Source organism: Cavia porcellus, unplaced genomic scaffold (assembly GCF_034190915.1).
Source record: "Cavia porcellus strain 051 isolate PalLab524CR breed Dunkin Hartley unplaced genomic scaffold, mCavPor4.1 scaffold_17, whole genome shotgun sequence".
NCBI lineage: Eukaryota > Metazoa > Chordata > Mammalia > Rodentia > Caviidae > Cavia > Cavia porcellus.
Genome location: NW_026947500.1, coordinates 11,496,872 through 11,520,393, shown reverse-complemented (window position 1 = coordinate 11,520,393; position 23,522 = coordinate 11,496,872). Strand labels below are relative to the sequence as shown.

Below are 23,522 nucleotides of genomic sequence, written 5' to 3'. Positions count from 1 at the left end.
GGATACCTTTCTTATTGTCTAATTCCTGCCAAGTCCCTCCTCCTTCCCTTAAGTTATTCAACACACAGATGAGGATTTAACAAAAAAAAAAAAAAAAAAAAAGAAAGAAAGAAAAAAACTGCCCCCAAAACGGCACCTTCTCTTCCTTTTACATTCTTGTCTTCATAGTTTTGTATTATTAAAAGAATCACAGACACAAAATTTTTGATTGCTTAGTAGGTAATTCCTGACTGGGAATCCAAAAGGAGGGCTATTTCATATTAGTGGAAATATGAATGAATTTTAGAAACTTAGCTTGTGTTAATATTAAAAAGTTAATAGTAGCTTATGGTTAAGAAAAAATTTAATTAGTTTCTTTAATACATCTGTTTCTTTGCAATTCATGAAACTGGAGTACAGGCAATAAACTGGATGATAGTCATTAGAAGTAATTAAAACTATGAACTACCATGCAGTTGTTGAAAATACTACAATGAAGGTATAATTACATACTGCAAAATGTAGCAATGCCAAGAAAAATGGACAATAAAAACTATTTGTTAAATGCAAATCTTGTACGTTGTGTCTAAAATTATCCATTTTAACATTTTCAAAAAGTTGAATTTATTGTTTTACATAATGTCAGTAAAAATAAAGAAAATAATCAAGTTGTCTCATGGACTGGAAGGTGGCTTATTAATTCCCTTTCATTTCCAAACCTCATCAAGCAGTCACTACATTTATGAGGCAAGTCAGCTGAATGCTTGAAATCCAAATGAATTTTAAGATCTTCAATCTGTCCTGTTGAATATTCACAATACTGACATAAATAAATCCCTTCAGATAAATGTGAATTTAAATGCTTGCAGTACTCTAGCATACTTGAAAAGCCTTTCCCACAGTCGTCACAAACATGAGGAAATATTTTAGTGTGTTCAATAGCAACATGCCTGTTAACATTTGTATGAAGTCTACTCCGAAAACCACACACTTGACACACAAAGAAGTTTTTACATTTGTCAAAGGTAATTTTGCTTAAGAGGCTGTACTGTCCATGTTCTCCATTGTTATACTTATCACTTAATTCTATTAATTTACATGCATGCTCGTTTACCACGTGGCTGTGCAAGTCTTCTGGATCGTTAGTTTCGTGTTCACAGAACTGACACAAGTACTGTTCATCACAGCTGTGCTCCTGGAAATGCAGGTAGAGCTCACTGCTTGAGGAGAACTGCACATCACACTGCTCACACCAGTAGAGGTGATCACTGAAGTGGGTGTCTGCAATGTGCTGGCTGAGGTTCTCAAAAATCACTGTCTTATAGTCACAGTATTTACAAATGTAGGGGTCCTCTTCATGTAGTTTGGCGTGTTCAATCAGAAGCATGTTGGTGGAGAAACTTTCCTTGCATACCCGGCACACATTTGAATCAGTACGTTTATGCTTTAGGATCATATGCTGCTTTAAATCAGAAAAATATTTACTGTTGAATTCACAAAGTTCGCATTTATAGAGGCCGCTGCTATTAGCTCTCAGCAAAGGCCATTTCTGCTGGGCAGTCACATTCAAAGCTTGGCTTTTGTCAAGAATTTTACAAAGTTTGGAGGGTGGCTCTTCCTCAGCTTGGTCTCGGAGGCTTTCTGAGGAGTTGTTCTCCGTCTCTATGTCATAGTCCTCTGAAATTGCATGCACTTCCACAGCAATTGGGACATCTTCAGCGGCGTGGACTTCCACAGGACTCTCCTCATGAGCCTGCTGGTTGACTGACTCAGGTGAGTCACACTCTTCATCACAAATTTCAACATCAGCAGATTTTTCTGAAACACAGAACAAACCTATCATTGTACTACTGTCACTAAATAAAGCCTATGAGTTAAATACAACTGTACAAACAAGTTTATGACATGCTCCATTGTTCCACTGATCTATACAAAATATGCCAATGCTATTTATTAATTCTAACCTGAAGAAAAAGCAGTGTGCTCTAGAATTCTAAGGACAGGACTGGGAACCAGGTAGTTATGATTTCTGTTTCTGGCCTTGATTCCTTCTGCAAATTTTGGGAGGTCATTTGATATCTCAGTATCCGAATCATCATCTGTAAAAAGGGATTTGAAAAAATATTTATTACTTATGGCAAAGCATTAAGCATTATAGAGGAATATTTTAAAAAAATTAATTCTGCCCAAATAAGCAATTACTTTTGCCTTTATTCCCCACTTGAACTACAATATCCTTTTATTATTATTCTTTTAAAAATTTTTTATTTTTGAGACCAGGTCTCATTATGTAGCTCAGGCTAGTCTTGGGCTCATTTTGTAGCCTAGGCTGGTCTCAAACTTGCAAAGACCCTCCTGCCTCAACCTCCTGCATGCTGGGATTATAGGAGTGCAGCACCATGCCCAGCTAAAGTATAATTTATAAATTTAATTTTTTTTTTGGTCCTGGGAATCAAACTCATGATCTCATACTTGTCAGGCAGGTGCTGTGCTGCTGAGCTTTATCACTAGCTCCAAATTTAGTATTTTAACTCTCAGTTTAGATAAGCTTTTATTGTCTCAGTCCAGCCTCCCTTCTTCCCAGCCCTGAAGTTAGCATGAAAAACTGAAATATAGGTCAATAGAGAAAAATGGGCTTTAACTTTTAAAAAATTACTTCATTTTGTGCCACACTTTTACATTTATGGAATCACCGAGATAATAGAGTTCCCATATGCCCTACCATTAACATCTTTTACTAGGATGGTACATTTATTGTAATTAATAAATGACGTATTACTACTGATAATGATACATCATTACTAACTAAAGCCCACATTTAACCAAATACCTTAAGTTTTTACCTAACATCCTTATTCTGCCCCAAGATCTCACATTACTTTAGTTGTCATGTATTTTTACACTACTAGTGACTCTGACCATTTTGAGGACTAGTGGTCAGGTATTTTATAGATTGTTCTAGTAATGCAATGTATCTATATTTTTCACGAGTAGGTGGGAATTAGGCGTTCCTTGGAGGTAGACTCCAAAGGTGAATTGGCACTTCCATTCCATCTTGCAGTTACCTACTATCAACATGAATTGTAAGTGTCGATGTTGACCTTGGTCGCTTGACTTAGGTTTCTTGTTGTACAGTTACTCTTTTACTTCCATATTCTGCTCTGTGGAGGGAAATTAGCATGTGCAGTCCACAAGTAAGGAGTGGAGTTGCATACCACCTCCCTCAGGGAAGAACACACAACAATTTTGGAATTCTTCCCTACAGGAGATTTGTCTTATTTTTCCTACTCATGTATCCAGTTTATCAGTATGGATTATTTGTGGGTATTTCATTTGTTCTTTAGGCTACAACTCAATTTTTTTAAAATTTATTTATTTTTTGTCTTTTTCCTTTTTATCAGTACCAGGGATTGAACTCACGACTGCCTGCTTGCAAGGCAGGTGCTTATGTAGATGAGCTAAATCCCCAGCCCCATACAACTCAATGTTTTATCAAGTTATTTCAGCTTAGGCTGTTATGCTCCTTTAGCACAGCACTAGATGCACGTATGTGTACACTTTACTTTTAGAGTTGTTAAAAAAAAGTAATTCCCTGTTTTCCAGCACTACAAAATGCTCTAGGCTGATCTAATGTATCTGTGTCTACTCTAGAAGCAGATCAGCCATTTCTCCAGGAAATGTTTCTTTGAGACAAGGTCTTGCTGCGTAGTCTGGGCTCAAACTTGAAGCAATCTTTTTGCCTCATCCTTATAGTTAGTGCTGGGACTTTAGGTGTGCACCACATTTTGGTTAGGAATGTTATTAGAAATCAAGATCTGGATACTTAATGTTTTCACTGCTATTAGAGTGTCACTTTTTTTTAGGCTCTCTCAGGTAACAGAACAAAAAATGTATGTGTATACTACCATAGATATATGCACGTACCTATATACATTTCGGTATGTTTTGTTTGAGACAGGATCTTGCTATATAGTTCAGCCAGCTTTGAACTCACTATTTAGCCCAGACTTGAACCTGCAGATATCCTCTTGCCTCAGCCTCCTGATTGCTGGAATTACAGGTATATGCCACCATGCCTGGTATTACTATTTTACCATCTAAATCTGTAATTAAACTAAGCATGAGTCCATACTAACTTTTTTTCCATACTGATGTTTCTGACTCATATTTTTCATACATTGTGTTTTTCTGTCCAAAGAAATGAGCGTCAGTGTTCTAGAGAACGAAGTACTAGTTATCTACTCCATGCTCCAGAAAACAGAAGACAGTAGCAAACTCAAGACTGAAAAAGACCAAAGCATCCTCTGTTCTTTCAACTAGTCCTCCAGCTTGAAAGGTACAGCAGAGTAGAACTGTGGACAATATTCTTTTTTTTTTTCTTTTTTCTGTTACAGGGATCGAACTCACAATCTTGCGCTTGCCAGGCAGGCGTTTATGCTGCTGAGCTAAATCCCCAGCCCATGGACAATACTCTTAATCCTTCACCTTAAACGCTCTTAACTCTGGGTTATTCCAGCTTTGCCACCAATTCTCAGCCAGCTAAAAAGGATTTAAGAGAGCATGTTTTGTATTTACATGCCTGAAACAATGTTAAAAATAAAAATTGCAATATTTGTTTCTTAAATTCAAATACTTGCCTGCTTTGAAATCATCAATCCACATTTCACCTACTTTTTCATATAAGGAAAAAAAAAATGAAAATATGTAAAAAGCCCTTTTTTCTTTTGTGGTGCTGTGAATCAAACCCAGAACCTTGCACATGCTAGGTGAGTACTCTGCTGTAGCCACATATACAGCAAACATATACTAATAAAAGTAAAAATGAATCACTCACCATAAAGCTATATCCCAATAAACACAATTTGTTTGTTGTTTTAGTTAAAAAGTTTTTTATTAGTACATGTTTGCACTTACAAAATGATCACATTCAGCATGGAGAGTTGGCACATGTACGTAACACATCTTAATTCTTTTTAGTTTCCCTTCCCTTCCCCATCCCTCCCTCCCCTATAAAAGGAATTTAAACAAAATATGTTGGGAAATATTAAATATACCTTTATTATCGAAATATTTTAAGTCTGGCTGCCTCATAGAACAGACACTGTAACAATGATCAGAAAAAATTCCATTGAATCCATCTGCAATTCTGTTTATTCCAGAGGAATCTGAACAGAAAATGAAAAAAGTTCATAGTAAACACATACATCTACTGACATATTTTTATTTAAATTTTATCGATCTTTTTCTTTTGTGGTGCTAGGGATCAAACCCAAGGCTTTACACACTCTCTACTGCTGTGCCACAGTGCCAGTTCAAATTTTCGTGATTTTAAATATACTATAGAAAATGCAAATACGTTTTCTTTAGTGTTTAAAGATTTTTCTGATCTGATACTGTCATTTAGTTTTCTTTTTTAACATTTAGCGTTAAAAGAACTACAAATTATAAACTAAAATGTAATAATTTTGAAACAGTTGGTTTATAATCAGAATTCTGCTAAATTCAAATGTGTAATAAATGCAGTGTTGACATCACAAAATAGTGAGTTAACACAAAAGCGCTAACCCACACAGCGCTAAGCAAGCATAATACTTAGGGAACATGGTCTGAGGACCAATGAAAGCTTCTGCATAGCCGTTTCCGGTCTTGCCTGGTAAGCATCAGTGAGTGGTGGGTCAGGGCTAATGTCCTGAGATACGAAAAATGCGTATGGGTGTGTTAACTGCTAGTGCACTGCATGCACACATCTCCATGTCTGAGGAAGTTAGGCCTGACACAGAGGCCTCTCTCTCTTTTTCTCTTTCCCCTTTGTTTTGAACCCAGGGTATCACACACAGTAGGCAAGTGCTCTGCCACTGAGTTATACTCCTTGCTTTGCTCTCTTTTACAGGAGTCTGACTAAGCTGCCCAGGCTGGCACTCAGACTTTTGATTCTCCTATCTCAACCTCCTAAATAGCTGGTATTACAGGAGTGCACTATCATCCCTGGCTAAAGACCCGCGTCCTTACAGTACTAATGAGCACAGCAACCTCAATCAGAAATTACACAATCAAAATCAAAGTTTACATATCCAAAACAATGTACAGGATAAAGTTCTGTCTCCTAAACCATGTACATTTTTTTCCAATGACATTATCATTGTCAATGTTTGGGTAGAGAGAGGCAAAGCCCAATTACGCTACATAAGTAAGTGTATAGATCCAATTTAAAGTATCTGTAACTCATGGAGTTGTAAAGATTAAATAATATAAAGTGCTAATGGGTCCCCAGAGCACAGAAGAGGAGGAATATATGAGAATTTAAAGCGTTCTCTTCCCTAAAATATGATCCAGGTATTTAAATCTTATCTAATTATTTATGACAAAATAGATGTGAATACAATTTCATGGAAATTAATCCATAGACCAACTTTAAAAAGATTTATATACTAACCTGAATAACGAGAAGGGTGTAGAGTCTTCCTTTTTCTTTTTTTAGGATATTCATTCATATCTTTTCAATCTAAAAAATGAAAAAACAAACAAAAACAAATGTGGTATAATAACTATTAATATTGTTGTAAGAATTATCTTAACCAAAGTACTTATTAGAAATAAATATATGTGCCATGTGATAACAAATCTTAAGAGAATTCTTACATAATGCCTCTATTTACATTTTGGGTTATTTCCCAAGCAAACTTAAAGGCAGGACACTGATTGTTATTATTTTCTTACTAAGAGAGAAATTCTTTCTCAAATGTTGATTAATTATGACAATTGGATGATTATAATGGTGGTTGTCATGAGTCTTTTTTTTTGGCAACAGGATCTTGCTATGTAATACAGGCTAGCCCTGAACTCACTATGTAACCCAGACTGGCCTTGAATTCATCCTCCTGCCTCAGCTTCCTCAGTGCGAGGATTATAGGTGTGCACCATCATACCTGGCTGGATTACAATTAAACCTATACCTAAACTATTTATTTAAAAAAAAAAGTCATTAAGTTTATAGCACATTTCCTATAATTAGGGATATTCTTATATAGATTTCAAGCCAAAGATAGATAATTTTCTCAAAAGTATTACTATTACAAATTTGTACTAGCCCTGTAGCTTCTTTTAAAAAAACCAAACTACTACATAAGACTTTTTTTTTTTTTGTCTTTTTCGTTTTTTATTGGTACCAGGGATCGAACTCATGACCGCCTGCTTGCAAGGCAGGTGCTTATGCCGCTGAGCTAAATCCCCAGCCCCTATTACATAGTCTCTTACAACATAATTTTCAGGAAAAAAAAAAATTTTATGAAGTCACATTCAGTTGTGGGGAAGACAGAGGCAAAGCCAAGTGTGGCAACCATTGTAACTGTAAAGTTAAATGCCCCCGTGAATGAAAATGAAAATAACTAGTTTTACTACTTCTCACTTACTTGATATAATTCTTAATATTGCAGTAAGGAAAAAATGAATTACAGGGAAGCTTCCACAAATGGTAAAAAGTGCCTGAAAGTAAACATAAACAGATGTCACGTAAGCATAAATGTGACTTATTTCTGATAGCCAAAAATACAAAGGATTCAGATCTTTAATCAGTTGGAAAGATACAAACAATTCCTTTTTAGTATTTTACTAAATACTAAAAATCTTATATTTTTTCTTGTAAAAATTTATATTGATAAATATGTGAGTATGCATAACATTTTCCCATTTCTTTGAAATGAATTTAGTTTCTAAAGCTATAGCTACACTGAAACAGCAATATAAATCTGCATTAATCTAAAACAAATCTGCATTAATGTATTTGGTCATAGAGAAAGTGAACTATGTAAATGAACCCTGAATCACAGACTTCGCACTGAGGCCTTTCAAGTTGTCATGGTTTATGTTTAGATGTCCCTTTGAAGCTCATAGGCAGGACTTTTTAAAAGTGGCTGAATCTTGTGTGTGTGATGCTGGGTTAAGGGTGTGTGATTACTAAATTAGTCCTCTGACTGGTCTGGCACAGTTTTGAGTGTGGATAATAGGAAGGGTTAAGGCCTTCCTATGGATGCTATCTGTCCTAAGGGCATGCAGCCTGGACAGAACAAGGGACAGAAAGAGGGTGGTGGTCATCAGTGGGTTTTGTTGCCTTCTGCCTGGCATGCACTGTTTCTCCGTTGTGATGCCCCTTTGCCATGCCATCCTGCCTTGGAGCCACTTGATTATGGACTAAAACCTCTACATACTGTGAGCCGAAATAAGTACTTCCTCCTTTAAATTTGGGTGCTGGATATTTTGTCTCAGCAATGAGAAAGGTCACAAAAACAGATTTTGGTACCAAGAGTGGGGTTATTGCTATGACTGTACTTGACCATGTGACTTCAACTGACTTGTAGAAGGAGTATGGCAAGATTTGGAGATACTGGCTGAAGAAGCAGCTCTGTGACATGAATATATTCTATTTCATTTCATTTAATATTACTTTATGCAAAAGCCAACACATCCTCTCAAAAATCATTATACCGATTACTAAATTGAGGCATAAACTTAAAACTAGACACTCAGTAAGTGGAATTTGAACAAAGGCCTAATTAAATGTTTTGTTTTTTGTTTGAGACAAGGGTCTCGCTATATAGCTCAGACTGGTCTCTAACTCATGGTGATTTTCCTACCTCAGCCTCCCAAGTTCTGGGATCATAAGCATGCACCACCCACACCTGTCTTGCACATACTATTTTTGGTGCTCCACACTAAATTTTGGATATATCAGCACTATCTGTGAAGTAAATATACGGTAATAAGATAGTACTTTTTCAGCCTATTAAACGTTTTTCCTAACCTTTATTCTATTTCATTTCAAAACAATCCTATGAGGTACACAGAAGGGCTTAATGTCAAACCCACCTCATTTTTACTGATGAGGACACAGACTCAAGGAAAGTCAAGTAAACTGAGAAGTAGCAGAACCGGGACTACAACACATGTCTTCTGATTCCTGGGGACGAGACAACTGCACATGAGCAGATCTTCACTGCTGAGCACTGCCACCAGCAAGCTGCATCTTGTTTCCAGTTCTCAGTCACCAATCAAAAAGGAAGTTATCACCTAAGAAAAATGACACCAACATATAAATTGCCTCACTCAACATAAATAGCATTCATCATCCCAATCCTGTGCATTCAGCATTTTAATAAAAAGTTTTCATCTTTATCCAATAAACTAAAGTTAAAAGACGTATTCCAAAATCTACAATCAAAGGCTTCAGTCTGTATGTTCTATATATGCTAAAAATATTAAGCAGAAACACTAAAAACCATTAGCTAAATATATGAAGGCTGTACCTTATTTAGAGCATATTCCAGGTTTCTTAGAAGCTAAATAGAAAAGAAAAGGAAACCAAGCATTAAAATTGATGATGCAAACTGGCCTTTCAGAATTGCAAGTGAAAGAAGTAAGATGATGTTAATCAGAAAAAGGGTTTGACCCCTACTTTGGACAGAATAATACCCAAAGGCTTACTAGCTCTCCTTTCAGCATGATGGCACATGCTTATTCAGGACCAAATATACTAATCATCCTTATTTCAGCAAGTATTTTTATGAGTCTAGAAAAAAAAGCCAGCTTTTTTCAATGCAATTATGTGTGCAAAAATCGTGAGAGCATTTGCTCACTAGTCCCTGACCAGATTCTTTAATTACATGCAAAGCTTCCTCCAACTCCATTAAATACAAACTATATACATAAGGTATGCTGCTGCATGAGAATCAGAAAAATTTTAATGAAATCATCTAAAATCCATTCACATAGAAAAATCTCTACTAATATTTTGGTGTTTGTATATCACATTTTGCCCTATGCTGAGGTATACACGTGTATTTTACATTAAGAGAAATAGTGCTGCTGGGAATAGCGGGGGCATGCCTGTAATCCCAGCATTCAGGAGGCTGGGGCAGGAGGACTGCTGTGTGTAGCTTGGGCTACACAGTGAATTCAAGGGCAGCTTGTGCTACATGGCACACCTGTCTCAAAAAGCAACAACGTGTGTGAGTTGAATCCCAGCGCATGGGAAAGCTTTGGAACATGTCTCCCACCTCGTTAAGACCACGCCCAGTGTCCCAAACCACCGGAGGACTCAGGGGAGGTCCCCACAGGCCTACCTGGGCCATGCCCAGTGACCTCCAAGCAGCTAGCAGTTGCCTGCAGTCTGCTCAGGGAGCCAAAAGTGCAGTCTGCCCAGGTGATTCCCAGCGCACAAAGCTTTGGAACATCACTCAAAACCAGAAATATGGGAAATGACAAAATATAGATATATAGGAAGATGACAAAACAAAAGAGCAAAATACAGTTTCAAACGTCTAGCCCAACCCAAGCAAGCCTAGGAGGCATGCACACAGAAGATAATGTAAGCCATACACCTAAAATTTCTGAAATGATAACAACTAAAGTAAAGAAACAGGGGCTGGGGATTTAGCTCAGTGGCATAAGCGCCTGCCTTGCAAGCAGGCAGTTGTGAGTTCGATCCCCGGTACCCATTAAAAAAAAAAAAAAAAGGAAAAAAAAAAAAGAAAAAAGAAACAACTCCAGGAAGCTATAAAAGAACTCAGATCACAAATAATCTCCCCCCTCCAAAAAAAAGGGAGGGAGCTGGGGATTTAGCTTAGCGACATAAGTGCCTGCCTTGTAAGTTGGCAGTTGTGAGTTTGATCCCTGGTACCGATTTAAAAAAAAAAATCTCCCAAGTAAAAGAAGCAATGATAAATGTAATGAAAGAAATGCTGAACACATCTAAAGACGACAGTTAAAAAATCAGAGGAACAATGCCAAAACAAGGAAACCTTGAATGAACAATATAAGAAACAAACAGAATGCATGAAGCAGATTCAAAGATGTACAGGAAATCAAAAATTCCATAGAAAAACACCTCAATGTAAGTGAAGACAGAATTTCAGACCTCGAAGACAAGATTGTAGCTAGTGATCAGGAAAGGAAAGAGCTTTTAAAAATAACAAGGAATCAGGAAATAACAATTCAACAGCTGCAAGATGATGCAGAAGATTGGTAGGTATAAATGAAAAAGGTGATAACACAAATGATATCAAGAGGCTATTTACAGAAGTAATAGCTGAAAATTTCTCAAACATGAGAATGGAAACTGACTATACATCAGTGAAGCATATAGAACTCCAAATAACCATAACCAAAATAAACTACACCCAGACATATGATAATCAGCATTCCAGAAATCCAACATAAGAACAGAATATTAAAAGCTGCTAGAGAGAAGAGACAGATCACCTATAAAGGAAAGCCTATCAGAATCACAGCAGACTTCTCAACACAAACAATGAAGTCAAGAAGAGCATGAAGTGAAGTATTTCAGATTCTAAAGGAAAATGACTTCCAACCCAGACTGATGTACCCTGCAAAACTGTCCTTCAAAATGGATGGAGAAATAAGGTACTTCCATAACAAGGAACAGCTGAAGAACTTCATGACCACCAAACCAACCTTGCTAAGAAAGACATTCTAGATAGACATAGGAAAAAAAAACCACTAAGTAAGGCAGACAAACAGAGAGGAAAGGTAAAGAACAGCAGAAAGGTAACACATCAAAAGCAAACCAAAGGACTGGGGATTTAGCTCAGCGGCATACGCATGTGCCTTGCAAGAAGGTGGTTGTGAGTTAGATCTCCTGTACCAATTAAAAAAAAAAAAACCAATATGTATTAGTTATAACCACAGTATAAATGGCCTCCATTCACCAATTAAGAGAAACAGACTGGCAGAATGGATCAAGAAATAACATCCAACTATATATTGTACACAAGAAACCCATCTAACCCAAAGGAAACTCATAGACTGAAAGTCAAAGGATGGAAAACAATACTCCCTGCAACAGAGTCCCCCCAAAAAGCAAGGGTAGCTATTCTATTTGTAGAAGATGTCTGCAAGCATGATCCAAAGAGATAAAGATGGTCACTACATACTAGTTAGGGGAAAACTTCAAGAGAAAGAGATAACAATCTTCAATATATATGCACTAAACTCGGGAGCACCCAGCAGTACAAAACAAATATTAACAGAAGTGAAAGATCAAATAAGCAATAACACAGTTATAACAGAAGACCTTAACACACCACTGACACAAAGGGACAGATCAACTAGACAGAAAATCAGCACAGAAATAACAGAACTGAATCACACTTGTGAACAAATGGACTTAGTAGATGTATACAGAGTTTCCACCCAACAACATCAGAATATACATTCTTTTCAGCTGCACATGGAACGTTTTCTAAAACAGACCATATATTAGCCCACAGAACATGCTTAAGTAAATGCAAAAGAGCTGAATTATCCCCAAGCATGCTATCGGATCATAGCACCATAAAACTAGAAATTAATGACAAAACAAACTCCAAAACCCCACAAATACATGGAAATTGAATAATACACTCCTGGACAATCAGTGAGTCACAGAGGAAATTAAACAATATCTACAAGCAAACAAAAATACAAATATATCTTACCGCAATCCACAGAGGAAAATTTATTGCGGTGAATGCCCACATCAGGAAAATAGCACGAACACAAATAAATAACCTGCTGCAACACCTCAAACATCTATAAAAAGAAGAGCAAGTCAAGCCCAAAAGCCAAAAGAAGGAAGGAAATTATAGACATCAGAGAAGAAACCAACACAACAGAGACTAAGAAAACAATACAAAGAATCAATAAATCAAGAAGTTGGTTCTTTGAAAGAATAAATAAAATTGATAAACCCCTAGCCAACTTTATTTTAAAAAGGAAAAAAACCCCTCAAATTCATGCAATAAAGAATGAAAAGGGTGAAATCACTACAGACCCTGTAAAAATTCAGAAGATCATCAATACTTATCACAAAAACCTCTATTCTCAGAGGCTTGATAACACAGAAGAAATGGACAGATTCCTAGAAACATATGAAGTACCAAAGCTGGGTTAAGAAGATGTAAAACTGCTGAATAACCCAATTTTTTTTTTTTAATTTTATTTAAGGAGAAAAGAAAAAAAAAGCAGGGAAAGGGTACAAGTTATACAGATTTACAGAAAAAAAATGAACAGTAGGAAATCACTAGTTAATGGATTACATATTGTCATCTTAGAAATAATTGTTCAAGTCACAAAATTAAAGCTTGTAAAGTGGACATTCCATCAATGATACTGCAAACAGTTCTGTTCATTGATCCAATAAAACTCTGTGATATCATTTTCTATCTTATACACTTAAATATACATGCAGTTATATAGTTTGGAGCACTTTCTTTTCCTCTCTTTTGTAACCCAATTTCAATTATGAATTTGAAAATGTAATTAAATTCTTACAAAAAAAAATTTTTTTTTTTTACCAACAAAGAAAACCCCAGGTCCAGATGGATTCACTGTGGAAATCTACAAGAAATTCAAAGATTTAATGCCGACTCTCCTCAAATTCTTCAAAGAAATTGAAAAGGAAGCCATTCTCCTTAACTCATTCCTGGAAGCAAATATTACTCTAATACCAAAACATATGAAAGACCCAACCAAAAAAGAGAACCACAGGCCAATCTCCCTAATGAATGTAGATGCAAAAATTTTCAATAAAATATTGGCAAACAGAATGCAGTAAATTATCAAGAAGATTATACACCATGACCAAGTGGGATTCATCCCAGGAATACAGGGAGGGTTCAACATACACAAATCAATCTGTGTAATCTACCATATCAATAGAGCCAAAAATAAGAATCACATGATCATTCCTATAGATGTAGAAAAAGCTTTTGATAAGATCCAACACTTATTCATGATAAGAACCTTACAGAAAATTGGAATAGATGGGTCTTTACCTCAATATGATAAAAGCCATCTATGACAAAACAACAGCCAGCATCACATTAAATGGCCAAAATCTGAAAGCCTTTATCCTAAATCAGGAACAAGACATAGATGTCCATTATCACCACTCCTATTCAATACAGTGCTGGAAATACTAGCCAGAGCAATTACACGAGAGAGAAATAAAAGGAGTAAGGATAGGAAAAGAGGAAGTTAAATTATCATTATTTGCACATGACATGATATTCTACATAGAAGACCCCCAAAACTCCATTGAAAGACTCCTAGGTAATTAAATAAGTTCAGTAATGTAGTTAGATATAAAGTCAACACTCAAAAATCAACAGCATTCCTATACACTAACAACAAAATCACTGAGAGAAATAAGAGAAACCACATCCTTCACAATAGCATCCAAAAAACTGAAATACTTAAGAATCAATCTAACAAAAGTAAAAGATTTATATAGGGAAAATTATAATACCCTGAAAAATAATTGAAGACCTAAGAAGGTAGAAAAACATCCATTGTTCATGGATAGAAAGAACAAACATTGTGAAAATGGCCATTCTCCCAAAATTGTTATACAGATTTAATGCAATTCCAATCAAAATACCAGCAGCATACCTCACAGATCTAGAGAAATCACTCCTAAAATTCATCGGGACCAGAAGATATGTAGAATAGCAAAGGCAATTATAAGCAACAAAGTCAAGGAAGGAGACATCACAATCCCTGACTTGAAGTTATACTACAAAGCCACTGTAATAAAACCAGCATGGTACTAGAATAAAAACAGACCTGAATATCAAAGGAATAAAAGATCAGAAGATACAATTACAAACACACTCAACCAACTTATCTTTGATAAAGGGGCTAAACATGTTCACTGGAAGAAAGATAGTCTCTTTTAATAGATGGTGCTGGAAAAATTGGCTCTCCATATGCTGAAAACTAAAACTAGACCCATGCCTATCACCATAGTCTAAATGGATCAAAGATCTAAATATTAAAAGAGAAATACTAAATCTGTTGGAAGACAAAGTATGTAGAAATCTTGAAGACATAGGGGTAGGTAGAGAATTCACAAACAAGAATCAAACCATATGTGAAATGCTTCACAGAATCGATAACTGGCATCATGTCTTTATTAAAGAGTTTTTGCATGTTGAAAGAAATCTCCAGCATAATGAAAAGAAAACCCACGAATTGGGTAAAAAATCTTAGTGAACTGTCCCTCAAAGGACTTTTGTCTAGAACATATAAAGAATTGAAAAAAAAATCAGATCCCTGAAATGCAAAGATCCATTCCAAAAATGGGCATCTGAGATGAATACACAGTTCTCAGATGAAGAAATACAAATGGCAAATAAATATATGAAAAAACACTCAGCATCATTGGTCACTAGAGAAATGCAAATTAAAGCCACACTGAGCTTCCATCTAACTCCAGAAAGAGCGGCTAGGAAAAAGAAAACTACCAACAAAATGCTAGAGAGGCTGTGGGGAAGAACTCTTCTGCACTGTAGTGGAAATGTGGACAAGCACTGGAGGTCAGTGTGGAGGTTCTTCATAAAGCTGGGATTGGAAGTCCCATTTCACCCAGCTATTCCACTTCTGGGCATATTCCTAGAGCTGAAAACATTATACCACAGTGATATATGTGCACTCATGTTTACAGCAGCACAATTTATAATAGCCAGATCTAGGAAACAACCTAAATGCTCTTCGACTGTGGAATGGATAAAAAAGATGTGGTATTTTTATACAATGGAGTACTATTCTGCTACAAAGAATGATCACATTGAGATATTTATAAATAAATGGACACAGCTTGAGACCATACTCATAAGTGAAATAAATTAAACTCACATGTGTAAATACTGTATAGTTTCCCTAGTGTAAGAAATGGTAAGAGTACATAAGATATAAAAACCTCAATAAATACAGAATGTGCTTAAAGGGGAAAAATAATACCTCAGGGAAAATGAGGAAAAAGAAAAAGGGAAAAGAAAAAAATATCTCAAATTATATAAACACACTTAGGACAGCTAAGATGATCAAGCTACAAATTCTGTAAGTTAACATCCATAGGATTGGAACAATTGTGCATATTATTGTATGGTGATCTGAGGAACTCTTGAAGATCCTTATGTGAAGTAACAACCCTAGTTATGCTCCTACCACCTTGTTTGGAAGGCCTATATTCTCAGTGTTTTGGGCTCTTTGCTATTGTTATTTGTCATTTTTTGTTTCGTGTTTTTCTAGGAATTTGTTTTGTTTTTCCCTCTAATACATAAAGTATAGGGGCTGGGGATTTAGCTCAGCGGCATAAGCGCCTGCCTTGCAAGCAGGCAGTCGTGAGTTCGATCCCCGATACCGGTAAAAACGAAAAACACAAAAAAAGACCAAAAAAAAAAAAAAAAAAAGAAGAAGAAGAAAGTATAGGTATACACATAGATGCTCATACATGCCTAGAACTTCTCCTAAACAGTTTAAGAAAATCGATTACATAGCGCATGATGAAATGAACAGCTACTCTGAAGAAAAAGAGACACTATGGTATCCAGTGCTGATTCTGTAGCGTCATGCTGTGTAATCCAGCAATTGTAATTCTTTGTTCAGACTGATTTTAATCTGTTTTGTAATGCTAAAGGTATGGACAACTATTTTGAGGAGAATGAGGGATATTATGGCAGCCATTGTTGATTTCCCTATTGTCTGGTTTTGAAGGTCTATAATGCCGTCATCATTTAATACTATCTTGTGTATGAATTCATCGTGTGTGAAGATATGGACAAATATTTAGTAGAAAACAAGAGACGATACGATAGCCAATGATGATCTCCTGTTGTCTTGCTTTGAAATTTGTGTTACTTACATTGTTTTCTTCTGATCTGCTTTGTTCTGTTTTTAGTCTTACTCTCTTTGAAATAAAAATAGGAAAGTGTTAAGTTACAGGAAAAAAAGCAACAGAAAGTATTGTTGCAATATGAAGAATTTTTTACCTTAAGAAAAAGCATCTTAGAAAACAGGTTAGCATCTTGACACTTGTCATTTTATTAAACAAGAAGAAACCTACTGCACACAAGGCACACAACAGGCAGCCATCACTTATTAAAGACAAGCAACCCTTTTAAAGGCCTTTCATGCAATGCAGTCTTTCCTCCTAGCCGGTTATTGCTTTACCATCAACAGCTGAAAAGCGGAAAACTTTTCATCTTCATAAAAATAAACATTTTTATTTCGTAAAGGAATTGAAACAAAATGTTTTAGGAGATCAAGAACCCAAGATATTATTTGTCCAATTTACAGTCTTTACTGAAATCCACGCCAATACCCATTTCAGCAGCTTTTTTTTGGTCTGGTGCTTATTTGTATCTCTTTGCAAAAATACACTGTTTCAATTCGCTCCAGTCTCTACTCTCCCAAACCCAAAATGCTTTCCCCAGCCCCAAAGGCCGCCTCCCCGCCTCTGCGCGCGGGGACCCACGCCCGCGGGGATGCCCGCTAGGGGTCACAGCGGCCGGGAGGGCGCGACCCGCCACACACGCGCCCGGGGGCTGGGCCAGCGACCGCGGGGGAGCCGAGCGTCCTGGACTCTCGGCCCGACCCCAAGGGCGCCAGAGGACAACAGGGCCGCGGGATGGAGGCGGAAAGGCCGCCCCACCGGGAAGCGGAGGCCGGGTTTCCGCTTAAAGCCGCCCTGCGGCGCGTCCGGCCCAGTCGCGTGGTAGATGCGCCGCCCGCCAGCGCTCCGCGCCCGGGCCGCCCGCGGCTCCCTCGCACTCACCCGCCCCGAGCTCAGCCGGCCCAGCCCTGCGGGCGGACGCTGCTCGGGCCCTCGCGCTCCCAGGCGCCCCGCACCCTGCCCGCCAGGCTCAGGCCCAGGTCCAGGCCCAGCCGCAGCCCGCGCGGCACTCACCGCCGCGTCCGCGCCTGCGCCTGCGCCGCGCGCCGGGGCCGCAGCGAGGGCGGGAGGTGACGAGCTGAGGTGAGGCGGGGGCGGGCCGGGGGCGGGCCGGGAGCCTCTTGGAGGGCCGGCCTGGGCGGGGCCGCCAGACCCAGTCCCGGGCCCCGCGCCCTCTGCCGGCTCCTCCGCGGCGCCGCAGGCCTCTTCTGAGCCAGGTGCTGCCCCCCTGGGCCTGGGCGCTGCGGGGGCGTCACGGGACCCGACAGCGCGAGCCAGGGCGCCCATGGAAGTGGAGCTGTCCTCCTCAGCCTGCCCGACCTCCCCGCCCGGAGAGGTGGAGCGCGACCGGCAGTGCACAGCGGGCGCGGAGCACCAGCTGCCCCGAAGGCGCCGCAGCGTGACCCGCGAGGCAGCCGGCCCCGCGTCGCCGCTTTGCAGAGGCCCGCTGGAGACGCGCCCCGGGCAAGGCTGAAAGCTGAGACCTAGAGTGCCGAGAGGGTCCGGCCCGCTGCCCGGGCTCCGGAAATCTGGCGCTTTCAGTGCTTTCCGGCCGGCGTGCGGTTCCGTGAGCAGTTGTAGGAAGGGTTAAAATTCAGTGAACACAAATAGGATTGCGAACACACGTTTAAAAATTATCTCAGGGGCCGAGGCGTAGCTGAGTGGCAGAGTGTGTGCTCCGCGTGCTAAAAGACACTGGGATTGATCTCCAGCACCCCCAAAACTGAGCTGTTGAGTGTGATCATATGTTAATTCTTTTTTAAATTTAGATTTTTCCAGAGTGCATGCTTGTAGTGATTACATTCACCGTGGAGTTTTTTTTTTTTTTCCTTTCCTTTTGGTGCGGTGCTGAGAATCGAATCCAGGCCTTCGTGGTGTGCATGCACCTACCACGAGCAAATGCCCAGCCAATTCTTTGGACAACAGGCTGAAATTGTCCAGTTGGGTTTACAGGTTAGAAAAGTGAATTTCAGACAGGCTGAAGACGGCTGTCAGTTTTTCGAAGCTAATCCTCCAGCTTCAAATAATTATTAAATGAATAAAAGAGACCTTGTAGAATATCAGTTGCTCAAGGTCACTTGCAAAGTCAGAACTGTCAGAAAGGCAGTTTTATATTCACATCTACTGTGCTTTTTCGGACAATCACATATTAATCAAATATCCAACTGCTGGAAAGTAATAACCTCACTCCTATCTCTTACCTCCCTTTCAGGAAAGAAAGCTATCCAGTACTTGAAAGAGACACTAGTTGTGAAAGAGACACAAATTGTTTGTGAGGCTCAATTTCAAGACCTCTTGTGTTTAATCAACTGAAATAAAATTTCTTTTGGAATCAGGAATCAAATTCAGGACTTTGCACTTACTTGCCAGGTAGGTGGCTGCCACTGAGCTGTATTCCCCCCCCCCCCCCTTTATTTATTTTTGGCATCAGGAATCGGGACTTAAGACCTCATGCTTGCCAGGCAGGTGCTGTGTTGCTGAGCTATATCCCCAGCCCCTAAATAAACAGATGCTTACCCGTGCTAATACTAAGGTGTTTACAGACATTTAAATATCCTACTATAGCTAGTATCTGACACAGAATAGGGAATTAATACATAATTGATACTTTAGTTGAATTTACTCTCTGCTGATTCTGTTGCTGTAGACCTCACAGGAATACGGTGCAGCCACAAGGGGGTATCATGACACCATTTTTAGTCACTTTTTTCTTTTCCTCACGCATAACCTTGTGTCGAAGTGTTTACATTCTACAGGTTTTATTCCAAAGCATTTTGTAGTCAAAGTAAACACAAAATCTCCTCCCCCTCACCCAATGAGTTACTTTCTAAAAATCTCACAGGATTTGCCACTTATAAGAGCATTACAATGTTTAGATGTTGTGTAACATAATCACAAATCAGGCAATTTAAAGCTCTTTAGTTAGCCGGAGTATGAATCCCAATCTCCTTTTCTTCTTCTGCGTCAAGGGAGGTGGCAACTGGGGTAGAACCTGGAAATGTCAAGAATACCAACTTGGAGAGTTTTTAAAATCCAATATAAGTTTTTCTTAGGAGTAATCATCATTGTTCCATGTTTTTGCTTAGGAGCAATCATTCTTTCAGGTTTTTACTACCCTTGTAGCATAACTTAATTTTGTTCCTTTATTAAAAAAAGAGTCACTCTGGAAGGCTGAAGCAGGATATCATGAGTTCCAGCCTAGATTTAGAAGCTGATTTTTTTTTAAAGCATGTTTATTATAAAATGGAAATAGTAGAAAAGTATAAAGAGGAAAAGAAAATTTTAACATCAACCCACAAATCTGAGCCAATCGATAGCAACATTTTGCTGTGTCTATTATTTTTATACCTGTATACCTATGTTTTTTCTCAGAATTTGAACATTATTGTTCATGTTATTTTGTACCAGCTTTTCCCCCAGTTAATACAGCATGAGAATTCCTTATGCTATTGAAATGTTAAGCCCAAGCATGGTGGCACACACCTGTAATCCCAGCACTGGGGAGGCTGAAGCAGGAGGAGTGTCACAAGTTTGAGGCCAGCTGGTCTACATAGTGAGTTTAAGACCAGCCTAAACTACATAGCAAGATCCTGTCTCAAAAAAAAAAAAAAAAAAAGTAAAAAATACTTTATCCAGTTGTACATGGTAGCACATATCTGTAATCCCAGTACTTGGAAGGGTGAGGAAGGAAGACTTGCATGAGTTGGAGGCCAACATGGGCTACATGCAGAGACCCTGTCTCCAAAAATAAATGTGACTTTGGCAATTAGGTAATAAACTGTAGTTTCCATTTTAATATCTATTTGCATGAAATTGAATATTTTCTCATGCGTTTATCTCTGTGTCATGTCATAATCTTTTTTTTAACAAGTTGAAGTTTAGGATTACAGGCATGTACCACCCACTTGGCAATCTTTTTTTCTTTATTTCTATCTTGTATAATATTCTAAAATTAAATTTGTAAATAAAGCAGAGCTTCAGTTGATCCACAAGTGATCTCTCAAGGCATTGGTTTTTGAATTTTCATTGCATCAGAATTGTGGAGAGACCTGGTTAAAATACGGATTTCTGCAACTAGGGGTGCAGTGGTAGAATATTTACCTCCCTGTGTGAGGTGTTGGCCTCTAGCCCTAGTGCTGAGGAGGTGGTGGCAGAGCAGATTTCTGTGTTCTATTTCTAGACCTTCTCACTGGGTATTTGTGGGTCAGGGCCTAGGCGTCTGAGGTGCTAACCAGTTTGAGGCAATGCTAGGCAGGACCCACACTTTGAAGGATCTCTCCTGAGTTTGCCTCAACCAATCCCCACACTAACCACATGGTATTTCTCCCTTGTATTCCACAGACAGACTCACCTGTGTGCTCGCATGTGTGTTTTCCATCTGCAAACACTTTCCCGTGTTTCTGTCTGTAGGGTCACATTCATGGTTGGTTAATGTGGCCACTTCAGCCTGTGATCTCGGCCACTTGGGAGGCTGAGGCAAATGGATGACAAATTTGTGCCCAGCTTGGGCAACTTAGCAATGCTTGTCTCAAAAGTAAATTTTAAAGGGTTGGAGCTGGGAGTGGAGGTACATGCCAATGAGGCTGAGACAGCAAGATCCCAAGTTCAAGCCCAACTTGGGCACTTTAATGACTTTAGCAAGATCTTACCTCAAAATAAAAAGGATGAGATGTAGCTCAATGTGAAGACTCTGATTTTATTATTTTTATTAATTAAGTTTATTGGTATACTTTAGTTACACACAGTGACCACATTCATCATAGGGAATTTGTACCTGTGCATGATATAAATTGATTATTTTCCCCCCATTTTCCTATCCTTCTTTCAACCGCTCTTCCCCTCCTTGTTTAGAAAAGTTTTGTTTCCATATTTTCCTTTTTTTCTCACTTTTTTCCTTTGCCCTCCCTTCCTTCCCCCCTACCCCCTCAATAGTTCCCCTTCCTTTTTGAACATTTTTTTCCTATTTCAAATATCTGTTACACATTTTGGACCTTTTTTACACTTTTGGTTTCTCACATCAGAGACACCATGCAATATTTGAACGTGTGTGTCTGCTTCCTTTCACTTAAAGTGTATGGTCTCAAGGTGCATCCATTTAGCTAGAAATGTCTCAAGCTTTTCCTTATTTATAACAGAGTAGTACTCCATTGCACAAAAACACTCATCTTCTTTATCCATTTATCAGTTGGTGGACATTTGGGCTGTTTCCAAGATTTAGCTATTATAAACTGTGCTGCTATAAATGTGAGTGTCCATGTATTGCCATGGTATGATGCTTTTAATTCTTTTTGGGAAAATATCAAAAAAGGGGAATAGCTGGGTCAAATGAGAACTCTAGTCCTAGTTTTTTTGAGGCATCTCCACACTGATTTCCACAGTGATTGCAGCAGTCTGTACTCCCACTGACAGTGAAGAAGGGTTCCCTTTTCCCCACAGCCCCACCAGCATTTGTTATTACTTGATTTCTTGATAATAGCCTTTCTGGGGTGATATGGAATCTCAGCTTTGTTTTAATTAGCATTTCTTGAATGGCCAATGATGTTGAGCATTTTTTTCATGCTTGTTTACCCTTTCTACTTCTTTATCTGAGAAGCGGCTCTTTATTTCAGAAGTCTACTTTTTAAAAAAATTTTATTTAAGGAGAAAAAAAAACAGAAAAAGGGTCCAAGTTATACAGAATTTCAGAAAAAATAAACAGTAGGAAATCACTACTTAATAGATTACATATTGTTATCTTAGAGATAGTTGTTCAGGTTATAAAATTAAAGCATATAAAGTGGACTTTCAAACAGTGAGACTGCAAACAATTTTGTTCAATAATCCAACAAAACTCAGCAATATGGTTATCTATCTTATACACATAAATATATGTGCAGTTATATCCTTTAGAGAACTTTCTTTTCCTTTCTTTTGTACAATGACAATTACACATTTTGGGTTTTGTTACTCCCACAGTTCTTACTACTTTTTTTCGAAGAAGACGCCCACTTTTGAATTGAGACCCTGAGTTTAGTGCCAAATAATCACAAAGAAGAAAAAAAAGGCAAGAGAGAAGGGCTGGAGATGTGGCTCAGGTACCAACTTCCTGCTTACTGTTCACAAGTCTCTGGGTTCAATCCCCAGCACTGGGCAGTAGGGTGGTGGTGGGAACAAACCAAAACAACAGAAAAAAACAAAGACAAAACTCAAGCTCAGAACTTCTCTCTCCTATGAAACTTTTGATTTTCTCTTACAGAGCGCTTTGAGTAGTCTTCAGAGATTATACCACAGTTGGCACATTGTTTTACTTATTGCACAAGATGCTCATGAAGATAGCAGATCTTAAGCTTCCAATCCTCTCAATGATTACATGCACCTCTTCCAAGCAAGGTACTTAGCCCAAGCTACTTAATTTTACATTTATGTTATGTTTCTCTTCTGATATTGATCTTTCCGGTTTGTATAACTTTCTATCTTCACAGAATTTTGTTCTGTTCCTGTCTCAGTGGTTTTTCTACAGACATGAGTTTCGGTTTTACCTTTATATGTGCTCCATCTCCCTACTTGGCACAGAGTCTTGCGTTCAGTCTCAATTTTCCCCATAGAATATCTATTGCATATATACCTTGCGTCTAGAACTTTTTAGGTAGTGGGAATGTGGTGTGACCAAGATGCAGCTCAGTAGGGAATACAGCGGTTGAACAGTGCTAGAATGTGCTGAGCACATTTATCTAGGGCTGTACTGTACACAGTGTTACAGGAGCACATGGCAGATGGCCTTGCCCTGTCTAAGGAGGATGTGACAGGTAAAGCGTTAATGCACTCAGTTTATGGAATG

General features: G+C 38.5%; 2 protein-coding genes across 10 annotated transcripts in view; one reads left to right on the top strand and one right to left on the bottom strand.

The window, feature by feature from the left end:
- Positions 1–325: 325 nt before the first annotated feature.
- Positions 326–17,854, bottom strand: Znf639 (zinc finger protein 639). Of its 6 annotated transcripts, XM_063227203.1 has the most exons (8): positions 17,588–17,727; positions 9,279–9,311; positions 8,842–9,042; positions 7,389–7,461; positions 6,413–6,481; positions 5,034–5,144; positions 1,944–2,078; positions 326–1,797 (listed from the first exon to the last, which is right to left on the bottom strand). In XM_063227203.1, exons 5-8 carry the CDS (start codon positions 6,468–6,470, stop codon positions 644–646), a joined length of 1,458 nt encoding a protein of 485 aa, XP_063083273.1. In that variant the 5' UTR covers positions 6,471–6,481; positions 7,389–7,461; positions 8,842–9,042; positions 9,279–9,311; positions 17,588–17,727; the 3' UTR covers positions 326–643. The 6 variants fall into 6 exon arrangements, with proteins under 6 accessions (XP_063083273.1, XP_063083275.1, XP_063083277.1 ...); XM_063227205.1 differs by lacking the exon at positions 9,279–9,311 and having other exon boundaries at positions 17,720–17,854; XM_063227207.1 differs by lacking the exon at positions 1,944–2,078.
- Kcnmb3 (potassium calcium-activated channel subfamily M regulatory beta subunit 3) overlaps positions 17,651–23,522 on the top strand; it is an 88,910-nt gene continuing 83,038 nt past the window's right edge. The window contains exons 1-4 of one of the 4 annotated variants that reach the window (XM_063227209.1): positions 17,651–17,788; positions 18,918–19,075; positions 22,661–22,779; positions 22,941–23,074. In XM_063227209.1, coding sequence (XP_063083279.1) covers positions 23,005–23,074 — 70 coding nt within the window. In that variant the 5' untranslated portion in view covers positions 17,651–17,788; positions 18,918–19,075; positions 22,661–22,779; positions 22,941–23,004. The other 3 variants (XM_063227210.1, XM_063227211.1, XM_063227212.1) reach the window with 3 other exon arrangements.